The sequence below is a fragment of the Vigna umbellata genome, chromosome 4 (assembly GCF_029865625.1).
Source record: "Vigna umbellata cultivar VRB3 chromosome 4, Vumbellata_1.0, whole genome shotgun sequence".
Classification (NCBI taxonomy): Eukaryota; Viridiplantae; Streptophyta; class Magnoliopsida; order Fabales; family Fabaceae; genus Vigna; species Vigna umbellata.
In genome coordinates, this window is record NC_142168.1 from 2,562,950 (window position 1) to 2,576,253 (window position 13,304).

Here is a 13,304-nt window from a genome sequence, read left to right on the forward strand (position 1 = left end):
ATTTGTGTTAAACAACTAAAATTAATAAAGAAATTTATGAATATAGATGTTAAATTAAATTTTGGTCTACACAAAATTTAAGTTATTCTCATTATGTTTATTTATATAATAGATTAATCCACTAATTTATTTTTTATTTTTAAGAAAAATAATAAAAAGTATTCAACTGATAAACTTTATCAAAATGCATCAATTAATAAATTCGGAATTTTCAATAAATTTTTTATGATGATGATTTTGTAAGCGTAGAAAATATATTCAACAATAGTTCTCGTTATGGTATATGTGTTGAATAATATTAAGTAGAAAGTTGTTTAAAGCACTACCTACATTTCTCTTAATCAATATGGATTCATTTAAGGAAGAAATAGAAAAGAATGCATTAGCTTTTGAAGAAATTAACATACTTTCTAGAAAGGTTAAGAGTGAGAATATTGCTTTCAAATTGATATTCAAAAAGCTTGATACTCTTGATTGAATTTTCTCTTTAAAGTTTTGGGACAAAAAATGGTTTTCATTCTATTTTCACTAATTGAATTCTTTTAATTCTCAAATCAACAAAACTTTCTCTAAGAGTTAATGGTAATCTTGGTGGTTTCTAATAAAAAAAATTTCAGTCTATGATTAGTTCAAAAGATGTTATTTTTCTTCTCATAAAGCTGATAGAAAATTCTAGCGTAATCTTAGGCAATTTCTAAAAGTGCATATTTTAAGTTCTGGTTACCTAAAATCATTTTAAAAGTTATTTTTATCTGTTTATGATTCTTATGGTTTTATCAGATGTGTCAAATCTATTTTATTTTGTGACTAATTTGTTAATCTTTTTGTTTATCTTGGAGTTTTCATTTTTGGTTGGTGCTCGTATATATTGGTTCTTATAGTCTTTAGTAAATAAAGTGAGATTCAAATTAATGGAAAGGTAAAATTTCAAGTATGATTGGAAGAATTCGGGTTGTTAAGTCTTTTGCTTTTGGTTTTCTTTCATATAGTGTTCAGGTTATAAATGGTCAATTACTTTGTTCAAAGAGAATGATAAATGGGTGAGAAATTTCATTTGGAACCTGAGATATTAGAAAACGTGGTGTTGGTTGAAGAATATTTTTTTCTTAATTATTGTGTCATTAAGTGATTTTCATTGTATCTTTTTTAAATTATAGGAAGCCCTTTGGTGAAACAACTTAGACTTGTAAGAGACTTATATATTTTAGATAACACATGAGAAACTATGCGAGATTTCATAAATCTCTTTTATTATAATTTATTATTCAAGTCATTAAAAATTACATATAGTTGTAACACTTTTAACCTGTGAATGAGTAATAGTATGACAAATTTCTTGATGTTAAAATACTTTGATGTTGGTGAGAATTTTCACAACTCAGCAAGCTCAATCCAACTTGATAGTCACATCTCGACAAGCTCAACACACAGCCAGGAAGTTCCGTAACAAAGCTCGACACAACTCGGTAGTACATCTTGGTAAGCTCGGTACACAGCTTGGCAAGCTAGACACACAATCCGACAATCTCGACACATAGCTCAATTGTATAGCTCGATAACACAACTCTTCCGTTTGTGGCTTCCCGCTCTGCCAACATCTTTCTGTTTACTTTGTTTATTCGTTTCTTTTTTGTTTTTCCTTTCCTTTTCTTATATAATCGCTTCCCCTTGTAAGAACGTAAGACAATTGTACTATTCTTCCTTTTCTTTTATCAAGATACTATTATGTTATTGTCTTTTGTGCTCAATCCTTCTTCTCAACCTTCTTCTTGTTTATGTTGTCTTTCATCTTCATCAACATGGCTTCCGTTACTAGTTTAGTAAACATTCATGATACTGATAATAGTGTTATAGTATCAGAGTTCTTTTTTTAAAGAGCTTTGTTACGCATAAGTCTACTTATATGTTTCTTTTCTCTCTTTTTTTCTTCTTTCATTCTTTGGTCTGTTTTCTTTCATTCTTGTGTTTATCATGGAAAAAGAAAGTTCCATGCACAATTATCTTTACCTCAACCCCAACAAAAATCCTGTTATTGTACTTTTTTTGCCTATTCTTGATGATACAAATTATCATTCTTGGAGTTGCTTCATGCTAACCTACACTCAACGCCAAAAACAAAATTGAATTTGTTCTTGGTAATGTTCATCCACCTGAAAAGACAAGCCTGAACATGCTACTTAGAAATGAGGAAACAATATGGTTGTCTTGCTAGTTCATTCTATCTCTACATCCATCAAACAAAGAATCATTTGGATGGATAAGGCTTTTGATACCTAGAGTGATAAGAAAAACATATTCTAAAATTATGAAGAAATTTACTTAGTTAAATTTACTTTTGTCCAGGACTAATACATTTTTAAATTAATGTGATTTTATATAATTATAAAAATCTCAAATAAAATTGAAAGATGATGATATTTGAGCAGGCCAATTGAAAAGTATTATCAATTAATCTGTTCAATTAATTTTATTAAGCTATACATAAAAAATATTAGTCTTATAGTTTTATCATGCAAATAATGTTCATTCTATGACAATTATCTTTACCTCAACCCCAATAAAAATCCTGTTATTGCACTTTTTTTTGCCTATTCTTGATGATACAAATGATCATTCTTGGAGTTGCTTCATGCTAACCTACACTCAACGCCAAAAACAAAATTGAATTCATTCTTGGTAATGTTCATCCACCCGAAAAGACAAACCTAAACATGCTACCTAGAATTGAGGAAACAATATGATTATCTTGCTAGTTCATTCTATCTCTACATCCATCAAACAAAGCATTATTTGGATGAATAAGGCGTTTGATACCTAGAGTGATAAGAAAAACATATTCTAAAATTATGAAAAAAATTAGATAATACTTAGTTAAATTTACTTTTGTCTAGGACTAATACATTTTTAAATTAATGTGATTTTATATAATTATAAAAATCTCAAATAAAATTGAAAGATGATGATATTTTAGCATGCCAATTGAAAAGTATTATCAATTCAATTGTTCAATTAATTTTATTAAGCTATACATAAAAAAAAAATTAATCTTATAGTTTTATCATGCAAATGTTCATTCTATGAAAATGAACCACAAAGAGATAACTTCTTAAATATGATAAACTTGTAAACTTTTAAAATATCAATATGACATTAATGGCTTGAGTAATAATTGAACAATTTTAAAATTAAGCATTTTATTAGAGATGGTAAATGCTCGTATTTTTATTACAATGTTTTAAAGTAATAAAAAATGCAGAAAAAAAAGAAAAAGAAAAAGAAAGCCGAAGATGTAAAATTACTATGAACATCCAGGAACTTTTGTGAAAATTCCTCCCCTGTCCTCGACCATCGAAAGGTTGAATTTGGTGGAGGAAAAGCGCCCTCCATGGTCCGCGCGCTAAAAAAAGCGATTGCATTCAACCAAATTACCACCCTCTCGTTCCCTTCGCCTCCAAAATTCCGTTTCACAATCCTAGCTCCCAACCTAATCCCAAAATCCAAACGAACCAACCCCAACAATGGAACCTCCCAAGCCCGAAGCGGAGTCTCAATCCCATGTCTTCAACGGCCACTCCACCACCACCACTAACGGGTCGGGATCGGAACCGCAGGTTCCCAAGGAGAAAAGCACCACGTCATCAACCGGTAGCACGAAAAAATCCGTGCACTGGAGCCCCGAATTGGTCACTGAATCCACGTTCGCCTCTTCCCCTAACGAATCGCGATCCAATCCATACTTTTCCCCCTCGTACTCTCAACCTGCTCCCAATTTCATGGGTTAGTTTTATTTTCAACTTTCTATCTTTCAAATTCCTTTTTTCCATTTCATGCGCGTGGATGCGTATTTTTTTTTTTTCGTTTTGTCTGTGTCCAGAGACGATGGTTACCGTTCGCAATGTGCTAGGGAGATGGGGTAAGAAGGTGGGAGAGGCTACAAAGAAGGCTGAGAGTCTCGCTGGAAACACGTGGCAGCACTGTAAGTTTTCTGTTTTGTTTTTATTTTATTTTATTGTCGTGTTTCAGTTACAACTCTAGAGTGGGCGCATATGGAATGGGGCTGGTGGTGACTTTTGAGTTACCAGATATGGGAATTTAATAGAATTTTTTTTTTAGGAAACTGGTGCTAGAGTTGTATAAATTTAAGTGGGAATTCGATTGTTATGTGTTTGTCAAACATGGGGATGGATTCAGTTACTTTGGAGCATTAGAAGCCATTAAATTAAACTAACGTTTGAAATGGTGCCATAACACATTTACGTTGGATAAAATAGTATAGTGTGATCCATTCTGTATGAAGAGATTCATTAAATGAGAAAATGTATCCCGCCAAAAATTCATTGTTTCTGAAACATTTCAACCAATAGTAGAAAGTGTGTTATAGTGTGTCCATAACTGTTCTCTCTTAAATGTCCCATAAAGGCTTTATTATCTATTTAAGTTGGTTTAGCAACAGGGTCTACCAAACTAACCTTTGGTGTCTGTGGCATGTACCTAGGATGCTTTATATATATATATATATATATATATATGTATATATATATATATATATATATATATATGTATATATATATATATGGTATACTTTATTAAGCATTTCCTGTGTTTAATCATCATCATGTCAACTGGTTGTTGAATATGGGTTTGTTCATTGTGTTCTAATTATTAGTGTACTTGATGATTTGATGAATCTTCTGTTTCTTGTTATTTTGCTCCCCTCGGATTATCTTAATGACAGTGAATCTTTTACACTACGCAATTAAAATTTTCTTGTTTTCTTACATTGTGCTTAAGTGAAAACAAGCCCTAGCTTTGCTGAAGCTGCTATGGGGAGAATTGCCCAGGGAACAAAGGTTCTGGCAGAAGGCGGATATGAGAAGATTTTCCTGAACACGTTTGAAACAGGTCCAGAGGAACGGCTTCAAAATTCTTTTGCATGTTATTTGTCCACATCAGCTGGTCCAGTGATGGGAGTTTTGTATATATCCTCTGCAAAGATTGCATATTCTAGTGACAATCCTATTTCCTATAAAAATAACAACCAAACAGAATGGAGCTATTATAAGGTACTTATTCTAATTAGAAATTGTTTACTGAATTGCTAGTGGAAAATAGCCTCAACATTATTATATACAAAATTTGCAATTACTAATGAACTGAGAAATTGACAGCTCCAAACTAGGTTATATTCTCCCAAAATAAGAAATACTTTCCAACACTCCCCCTTGTGTTGAAGGATATAAATCATATTCACCAAGCTTGTTAATATGGACCTGATATTCAATGACCCATACGAAACATTGTTAGGGTATCACAAGCTGACAATTAGAATTAACAAACTCAATGGTAGTTTCCCCCGAGAGGACTTTTTCTCTAATAAAGTGATAAATGATTCTCTTTGCTTGGTTTTCTCATGGAATATTGTGTTTGATGTAATGTAAAGAGCAACTTGATTATTACTACATTTTTATCTTATCGACATGATCGAACTGGTATCCAAGACTTACACTGAATATACTTCTTTATTGAACAAAGACTATTTCTGTGCCAATCTGACAGGGAAATAAGCCCAAAATACAATTGTAGATTTACAGTAATTGCCAAGATGGAATTCCAAGAGACCTCTCTCTCAGCCCTTTTCAAAAAACCAAACCCAACCAACAAAACATATCCTCCTACCAGGCCCCAACGTACTTATATGTGTTACAGTTATAACCTATAACTGTTTTAATTGTCAGTTTTTGTGCTTTTATATACAATACCAAATCTATCACAACACTCGCAAATTTCAACTCCCCAAGTAATTGTTTTGCCTCTACAAGTTCACAATCCCCTAGTCTGATCGTTATCATCTACATTAAACTGGCAACCAAATATTGGCTTCTAGGATACAAGATTACTATCAATAACCCTTGTATCCCAAAGCAGATTTTCTCTCCATACGTGAACCATATAAGTCTTTGATTTGGCAATGAATAAACTAGCATTTCTTCAATGAGATCCTGAATTATATAATCCATATAAATTGACAAACACATGGTATGCTGGTAGAAAAATGAATGAATAGATTCTGCTTGAGTCATACTGTTTCGTATATCACCCTCTCACACACTCACATCAAGCAAAATAATAATGAAAGAATGAAATTGAACGAATGAATATCTTTTATTGATGGTGATATCTGAATAAACAAAAGTAAACAATAATTGGGAGCATAACCTCCATCAATCATTTGGGAGGTTCCTCCCTCACAAGACAATAATGTCTGTCATAAAAACTCAATAATCAAAAGCATACCTTTAACCCTAGACTCTAGCTTTATTTATACTAATTATTTCTTGCCCCATCTCTTACTAAATATTTCCCTAAAATATATCTGCATTTAATATAAATATCTCTATATTTAATATAAATATCCCCGTATATTATCCTAGCATATATCCTTAATTATAAATATCTTATATTGAATATTTCCCTAGGATATATATTTATTATTATAAATATCTTATATTGAATATTTCCCTAGGATATATATTTATTTACTCTAATTAACTTATACTGAATATTCTCTCCTATTGTGGCTCTTTTTACTGTAATTAGCTCTCGCCCTCCCTAACCGCTGTTTAGTTAAGATGGTGATTCTTCAACCGTTCGGCCTGGTCCCTCCCACCGTTCGGCCTGGTCGCTCCCCGTTGTCCACTGTTTGGCCTGATCGCTCCCCTTTGTCCACCGTTCGGTTTGACCGTTTTCCCTTGTCCATCGTTCGGCCTCACCTCTCCATGCCTTCCACCGTTCGGCCTTTATGGTCATTACCGATCGGCCTCACTTCCCTCCTACCTTTCTTCTCCTTCTCATTACCTCCCACCTTATACCCTAACAACCACCGTTCGGCCTTACCTCTCCATGCCTTCCACCGTTCAGCCTTTACGGTCAATACCGTTCGGCCTCACTTCCCTCCTACCTTTCTTCTCCTTCTCATTACCTCCCACCTTATACCCTAACACATACCAAATTATAGCTCAACAATACCAGATTTTGCTCAAGGAGATTTTAAACTGCAAAGAGACAGTTTCAACTTATAAACTAAGCTTGACTTCATCCTATTATTAATCCACATGTGAGTTTGAGTCCTACACTGATTAAAAATGAGAAAGTTGAACAACATGTAAGGAAGATGACGCATAAAGCCATTTTTTAGAGTTTTGGGTTGAAGGTCCTTATGTCCCTCAGCCTTCACGAACATCTTGATCACATGTTTTGGGTTTAGGTCCATGCTACCAGGCATTGGGCACAACTTGTCGAGTTGTGCCAACATGTTCTTGTGACCCAGGTTGGATTTGCACAAGCTCTCCTAGATATTGTATGCCTTTATACCAGAGTCTTTATAGTGAATGGTGTCTATTGTATACTCCCATGCCAACTTGCCGAATTGGCATGATTCTCTGCTGAGGGGACCACATCCATTTGTCCTTTAGGATAAGCCCCAAACCAAGTAGGACCTCTACACCTTCCCTAAGGGCAAGGCATGTATGACCTTGTGTACATCTTGAGGATTTGAGTTCTCAACTTTTTCTTAAATCCTTCCTAACATGATTTTTTTGTGTCCACAATATTCCCGTTGCCAATTTGTGCTATCATGTCCAGCATCGTGGTGGCAGTAGACACATTGATAGCAGGGAAAATCTTCAAGACCTTAGACGTGTTTAGCGAGCTTGCCATGTACACGCCCCCAAGGTAAAGACAAAAATCCTGCCACATCTAAGACCCTTGGTGTTGTCGTCTCCTCTCCTCCTTGATCAACTCTCAAAACTCTTGGGCCTGACCAATCTGGCTAGGTTGGCTGTGTATGGTCTCTGATACCCTTGCACACTAGAACTTGTCCTTGTGTGCGATGCGCACTTGATTCAACCATACAACCTATGTTGACCTATTGTTTGGTCATGCCCACTCATTCTTACACGTAAACCCTGACCACGATTGATGCCACAAACATGACCAACTAGTGTAGCCTCTCCAAGTAACACTTTTCTAGTGTGTACCTTTGGCATTTTCTCTAGCATATCACCTTGACCCTCCACTTTCTCACAGACAAGGAGAGCATTGCAATGAGAATCATGGTTATCTCCTTTCATTAAACCCCTAAAGGTTTAAGTGAGTGTTCTTGTACCACCCCTTATAATTGTCTAACAATAAGTAGACGTGTGCCCTTTCGTTGAATTTAGTTGCTCTAGCGTATAGGTGACCCCCATAGAGCTCTACCCAGAATATATGATCAAGATGTTAGTGAAGACCAAGGGGCATAAGGATCTTGCCATGGCAATCGGCTCTTTGCCCAAACACATGACTGCTAATTTCTGACTGGCCCTTAAAGTCACTGAAGGTACCTGAGCAGTTCTGAATTGGATTGTGTTGGAAGTCCCACATCGATTAGAGATAATGTCAATTTAGAGTATATAAGTGGGTGCAAACCTCATCTTACAAGCCAATTTTGTGGGGTTGAGTTAGGCTTAAAGTCCACTTCTTAACATGGTGTCAGAGCCAGGTTAGAGCCTATCCTAGCGATATTTGTTATTTGTTGGGCATATTGTTCCACCCGCTATCGGGTCGCTATTGAACCACTCATTAATGTCTAGTCTTACGCTCGAGACATATATACCTCGGCGTGAGGGGGGTGTGTTGGAAGTTCCACATCGACTAGAGATAAGGTCAATTTAGAGTATATAAGTGAGTGCAAACCTCACCTTACAAGCCAGTTTTGTGGGGTTGAGTTAGACTTAAAGTCCACTTCTTAACAAATTATTTCCCTCAAATCAGACATCCTAATCCTTACTCTTTGAGGGTGCAAACCTCACCTTACAAGCCAGTTTTGTGGGATTGAGTTAGGCATAAAGTCCACTTCTTAAAAAATTATTTCCCTCAAATCAGACATCCTAATCGTTACTCTTTGAGTTTGTGGAAGTGCCCACTTCTCTTTCTCTAGAAGATCCACGCTCTGAGACTTCCTCACTTCCATCGACTTATCAACTTTACTAGAGTCTTCACTTGAAGCACTGCTTGTAGAACCTGGCACCCTGCTTGACTTGAGGATCCTTATGCACTCTAGCCTTTTTGCCTCTTCTGTGAGCATGTTATGAAGTTGGGTGTTCAACATCCTATCTTCAATTTGCAGCAGTAGGCCTCCAAGCCATTTCGCTTCAGTCTGGGCTTTCTGGAGGATCGACTATCCACCTCTAGATAACTTTCTCATCAGTGGTCCACATTTGTTCATAATGGTTTTATATATGCTGCTAGATCAACTATGTATATTTTTAGGGTCCAACTGCTGTGGTTTTTAATTCACCTGAAGTGTGCATTACTCTTAATAATTAGATCATACTGAGGAAGTTTGATAATAAATATTTTTATCTTTCTCTATAAAATATCTAGCGTAGTTTTCACATGTTTCAAAGGCAGCTTTTTGTTTATTCAAATGAAAAACTTTTCCAGGGGAATGAAAAACAGCTGGATAGTAAAACAAACATAAAGGAAGTCTTAAATCTGAGAATTAGTAAGGAAATAGATCATACTAAAAGAGGATAAATCAAAATTCCCATCATGATTTCATTTTTCATTCTTTATTCACTTCTCTTTTTTTCAAAGACACAACTTGTGCTTGTATGCAGTTTATTTGAGCCTAGAGAGAAATTTTACTCTATTCTTTGTATCATCTGTTTGTAAGCTGGTGCATGCCTTTAAAGTTTTGAGCAAAGATATAAGTATGAGTGAAAGATTAACTAGATATAATAGTTTGCATGTATTGAAATTGAGAAGGTGATTTTATGCATTCAATTTTATAAAGTGTGTTGGATCATTATGAGCCAAATATTGATATTTAAATATGAACATAAAATAAAGGAATTTTTAAAAAATTTTATTCAAGTATTGCCGAATTTTCTGACTCAAGATAGACTAGATTACAGATTTTTCATGTTCGAGGTTAATAGAGCATAGTTCTAATTATATTTCCTGAATATTTATTATTTTAAATTACACACACAAGTTGATCTATATCACAAGCTTTGAAAGTTGAGTTTATAATAACTTTGGGAGAACCACACCACAAAAACTAACTGTTGTAGTTGGAGAGCTCAAAGCTTATAAATTCCATATTAGAATGACATTGACATACATCCAATTTGGAACAAGTCCTATTCCTTGCAATTGGATCCTAACGTCCCATCACATCCCAATCCTCAGCCGTGTGGCTGTTCACTAGCCCTTTGACTAGTTATGAGCAAATATTACAATGCTGACAGACCACCCATGCTGCTTATTTGCAACCGAGATATGGTGGAAGGCTATAATACGAATTGAAAAAATCTTTGGAGGACAACAACACAAAACCTAGCTATTGTAGTTGGAGAGTCCAAATCCTTACAAATCCCATAACTATTGTAGTACTCCAGTCCCATACTTTGCAACTAGATCCTAACACTGAGTATTACTATATCTGATTTTGTATTGAATCAAGCTACCATAGCTGTTCATAGCTTTCTGAAGTTAAAAGGGTTAATGGGTGGAGTAATCATGCAGACACCTTGTGTTGTGTGTTAACTGGATAAATATTCCAATAACTTTGTGTACCTTGCTTGGGTACTTGAAAGCTTTATATATATCTAATCTGGAAAAGTATAAACATAGTACTTGGTTGATGAATTTGTGATTCAAATTTGCTTACAACTCTGGGGTACGTTGTATGATGCATTTTGTGAAGGAATTGCATCCCCTTTCATGTAGTTAGTCAGTATATATGATGTAGAAAGGGATTGTTTATTTTGACTAAAATTTAGGTTGGTTCATCTGATAGGATATAATGTGTGCATGATAGAAGGAAACAAATTAGGAATTAGTTGTTAGTTAGGTTGTTAAGGTGAGTGAGGTTTCCTTTATATTGTTGGGGTCCTGAAATGCTGGGGACTTTTGGATAGTTTTGTAGATTGAGCTTTAGCTCTTTGTGAAGGGAAAACCCTTGGAGGAGAGAGTGCTCTCCTATTTTGTGTTCTTTTCAGTCTATACAGTAAAGAATATTACTTTTTTTTCTCTTTTCAATTCTGGATTCCTAAAAAATTGGTCTGACCTGCCAGATCACGAAGTGGTGCAAGCATGGAAGGAAGAGTCAATACTTTGTAGAGGGGCGTCAACAACCAGAAAAGGGTGATAATGGAATGGAGAAGAAGTTTCCAAGAATTGAAAGAAATGATATTGGAATACCAAAATCAAGAAAGGCACTCAAAAGGAAGGGAGAAATCTCTTGACAGTGCAAGAAGGGGAGGAAAAGAGGAATTTCTTCATGACATCAAGAAAGGAAAGAAAGAAGTAAAGAAGGGTAGGGTTGTTGGGAAAGATAGTCTGCTAGACATAAGCCAAGAAACCCTTAGATAGAGGAGAAAATTCAACCAATTAAGAGAAGAAAAGAGAAACGGATATAAGTGAAGAGGACGGGGTTCACATGTTTCCTTTATATAGTTGGGGGTCCTGAAATGTAGAGGACTTTTGGATTATTTTGTAGATTGAGCTTTAGCTCTTTGTGAAGGGGAAACCCTTGGAGGACATAATACTAATGAGATTTGAGCCTAATCACATAAGGGATTGACGTAACTCTTTACCTAAAACCTTAAGACAATTGGTTAATAGGCTTTTCATTTTTATATAATGTTCTACTTTTTCATTTCTATCCAATGTGGAACTTGAATATACTTGCATTCCCAACAATGTACACCTAGAAGGTGCTAGAGTGGGTACTAATATTTTATGTCATCATCATTATGTGATCATTAGTCTGCATAGTCTGCATAAAATATTAGATCAAGGATTGAGGTTGAATACCGGTACAATCAGATTATTTGAGATTTTTTATTAGTGGTCAACTAAAAATACCCCTCTCAACAGTAAATTTTTAAAAATACCAGCTTCTTCCAACGTGAGTCACTCTCCTGATTAAACGCGGAGTCGTCTATTGGCCCATTCCTGAATTACTATCAATCACCTCATTTTGTATCATATATATATATATATATATATATATATATATATATATATATATATAATGTATACATATTTTTGTATGTAATGTATACATATTTTTGTATGTATGTGTCAACTACTTTTATTTTTGTTAGATCATTAATTGAGAGGACAACACTGTTCTACGTAAAGCATATGACCAGCTCAAGTGTGAAACTTGAATTAAACTAAATAATTATCTTATGTATAACTTATAAGGAACGAAGGGTAAATGACATTGCTATGTCAGCTTTAGTTTTGCTTTTATGGAATTCAATATTCCAATTTGCTTAAACTATTATCTTTTCTGCAATTTCTTGTCTGCAGAATAGTTGCTTTAACGCCAGTCTTTTCTTTGTGAATCTTTGAAATTGTAATTTCCGTTTCCATTTCTTAGCTCTTTTTTTCTCCTTGCGATGTTCTCTTCCCTTATTTAATTTATTCTTGAGTAATATTGTATCCAATTATGTTTGTCCTTGATATGGCAAATTATGCTGCATGTAGGTGATCATCCCATTACACGAGCTAAAAGCAGTGCATCCTTCATCAAACACATTCAATCCTGCTGAAAAGTACATCCAGGTGATTTCCGTTGACAATCATGAATTTTGGTTTATGGGCTTTTTGAACTATGACGGTGCTCTGGAGTGCATGCAAGAAGCTCTTGAAGCTGGCAGACATATGCAATCAGAAGCATAGTCTGACCAATGGATCTAAAGAAAAAGTATAGTCTGTTCATACGTTAGAGTTTCAAACCCCCAATTATATTTTTCCCTTCCACAAAAGCTTGGTTTGTAGATGTGATCATTATGGTCTTGGAACTGTTGATGAATATTCAGCCAACTTTTGGCTATTTTGTGGATATGAATTTACCGTAGGGGATCCATTAGAATAGTTCAGAAGAGTTAAACGGTGACTTCTGTTTCTCGTTACCATCCATTTAGGGAAACTAGTTTGCAACTCTAATGCACAGATACTTTAAAATCAAGACGTACACTGCATATTATCTTCCACTGTTAAACTTTTACTTCCTGCATATATATATCTTCCACTAGTTTGCTAACGTCCGTATGTCTGTTTTCAGTTGGTACATTTTAACAATGTGTATCGGGTTTTAGTAGACAAAAATATCCTTATATATCATGGATTCTAAGTTTTAAAGTTAAGGGTATTTTAATAATTTTCATTCTCAAAACTAAAAAAAGAAACCCCCAAACCCTTATCACCTCTCTCATTCCTCTCAACTCTTTCCCTTTCATCTCTCT

The 13,304-nt window shown here is 34.8% G+C and overlaps 1 protein-coding gene across 2 annotated transcripts; it reads left to right on the forward strand.

Annotated features, from left to right (window-relative positions):
• The first annotated feature begins 3,238 nt into the window (after positions 1-3,238).
• On the forward strand, positions 3,239-13,045 carry LOC124837997 (GLABRA2 expression modulator-like). Of its 2 annotated transcripts, none has more exons than XM_088113799.1 (4): positions 3,239-3,777; positions 3,875-3,976; positions 4,792-5,063; positions 11,121-11,704. In XM_088113799.1, the coding sequence occupies exons 1-4, from the start codon at positions 3,519-3,521 to the stop codon at positions 11,289-11,291; spliced, it is 804 nt and encodes a 267-aa protein (XP_087969925.1). In that variant the 5' UTR covers positions 3,239-3,518; the 3' UTR covers positions 11,292-11,704. The 2 variants fall into 2 exon arrangements, with proteins under 2 accessions (XP_087969925.1, XP_087969924.1); XM_088113798.1 differs by lacking the exon at positions 11,121-11,704 and adding an exon at positions 12,544-13,045 and having other exon boundaries at positions 3,257-3,777.
• The last annotated feature ends 259 nt before the right edge of the window (positions 13,046-13,304 follow it).

Excerpts from the sequence above, each read along its gene's own strand:
- LOC124837997 (XM_088113798.1), top strand. The coding sequence starts at position 3,519 with ATGGAACCTCCCAAGCCCGAAGCGGAGTCTCAATCCCATGTCTTCAAC. Across the intron at positions 3,778-3,874 it reads ACCTGCTCCCAATTTCATGG|AGACGATGGTTACCGTTCGC; the intron begins GTTAGTTTTATT and ends GTCTGTGTCCAG. Across the intron at positions 3,977-4,791 it reads TGGAAACACGTGGCAGCACT|TGAAAACAAGCCCTAGCTTT; the intron begins GTAAGTTTTCTG and ends ATTGTGCTTAAG.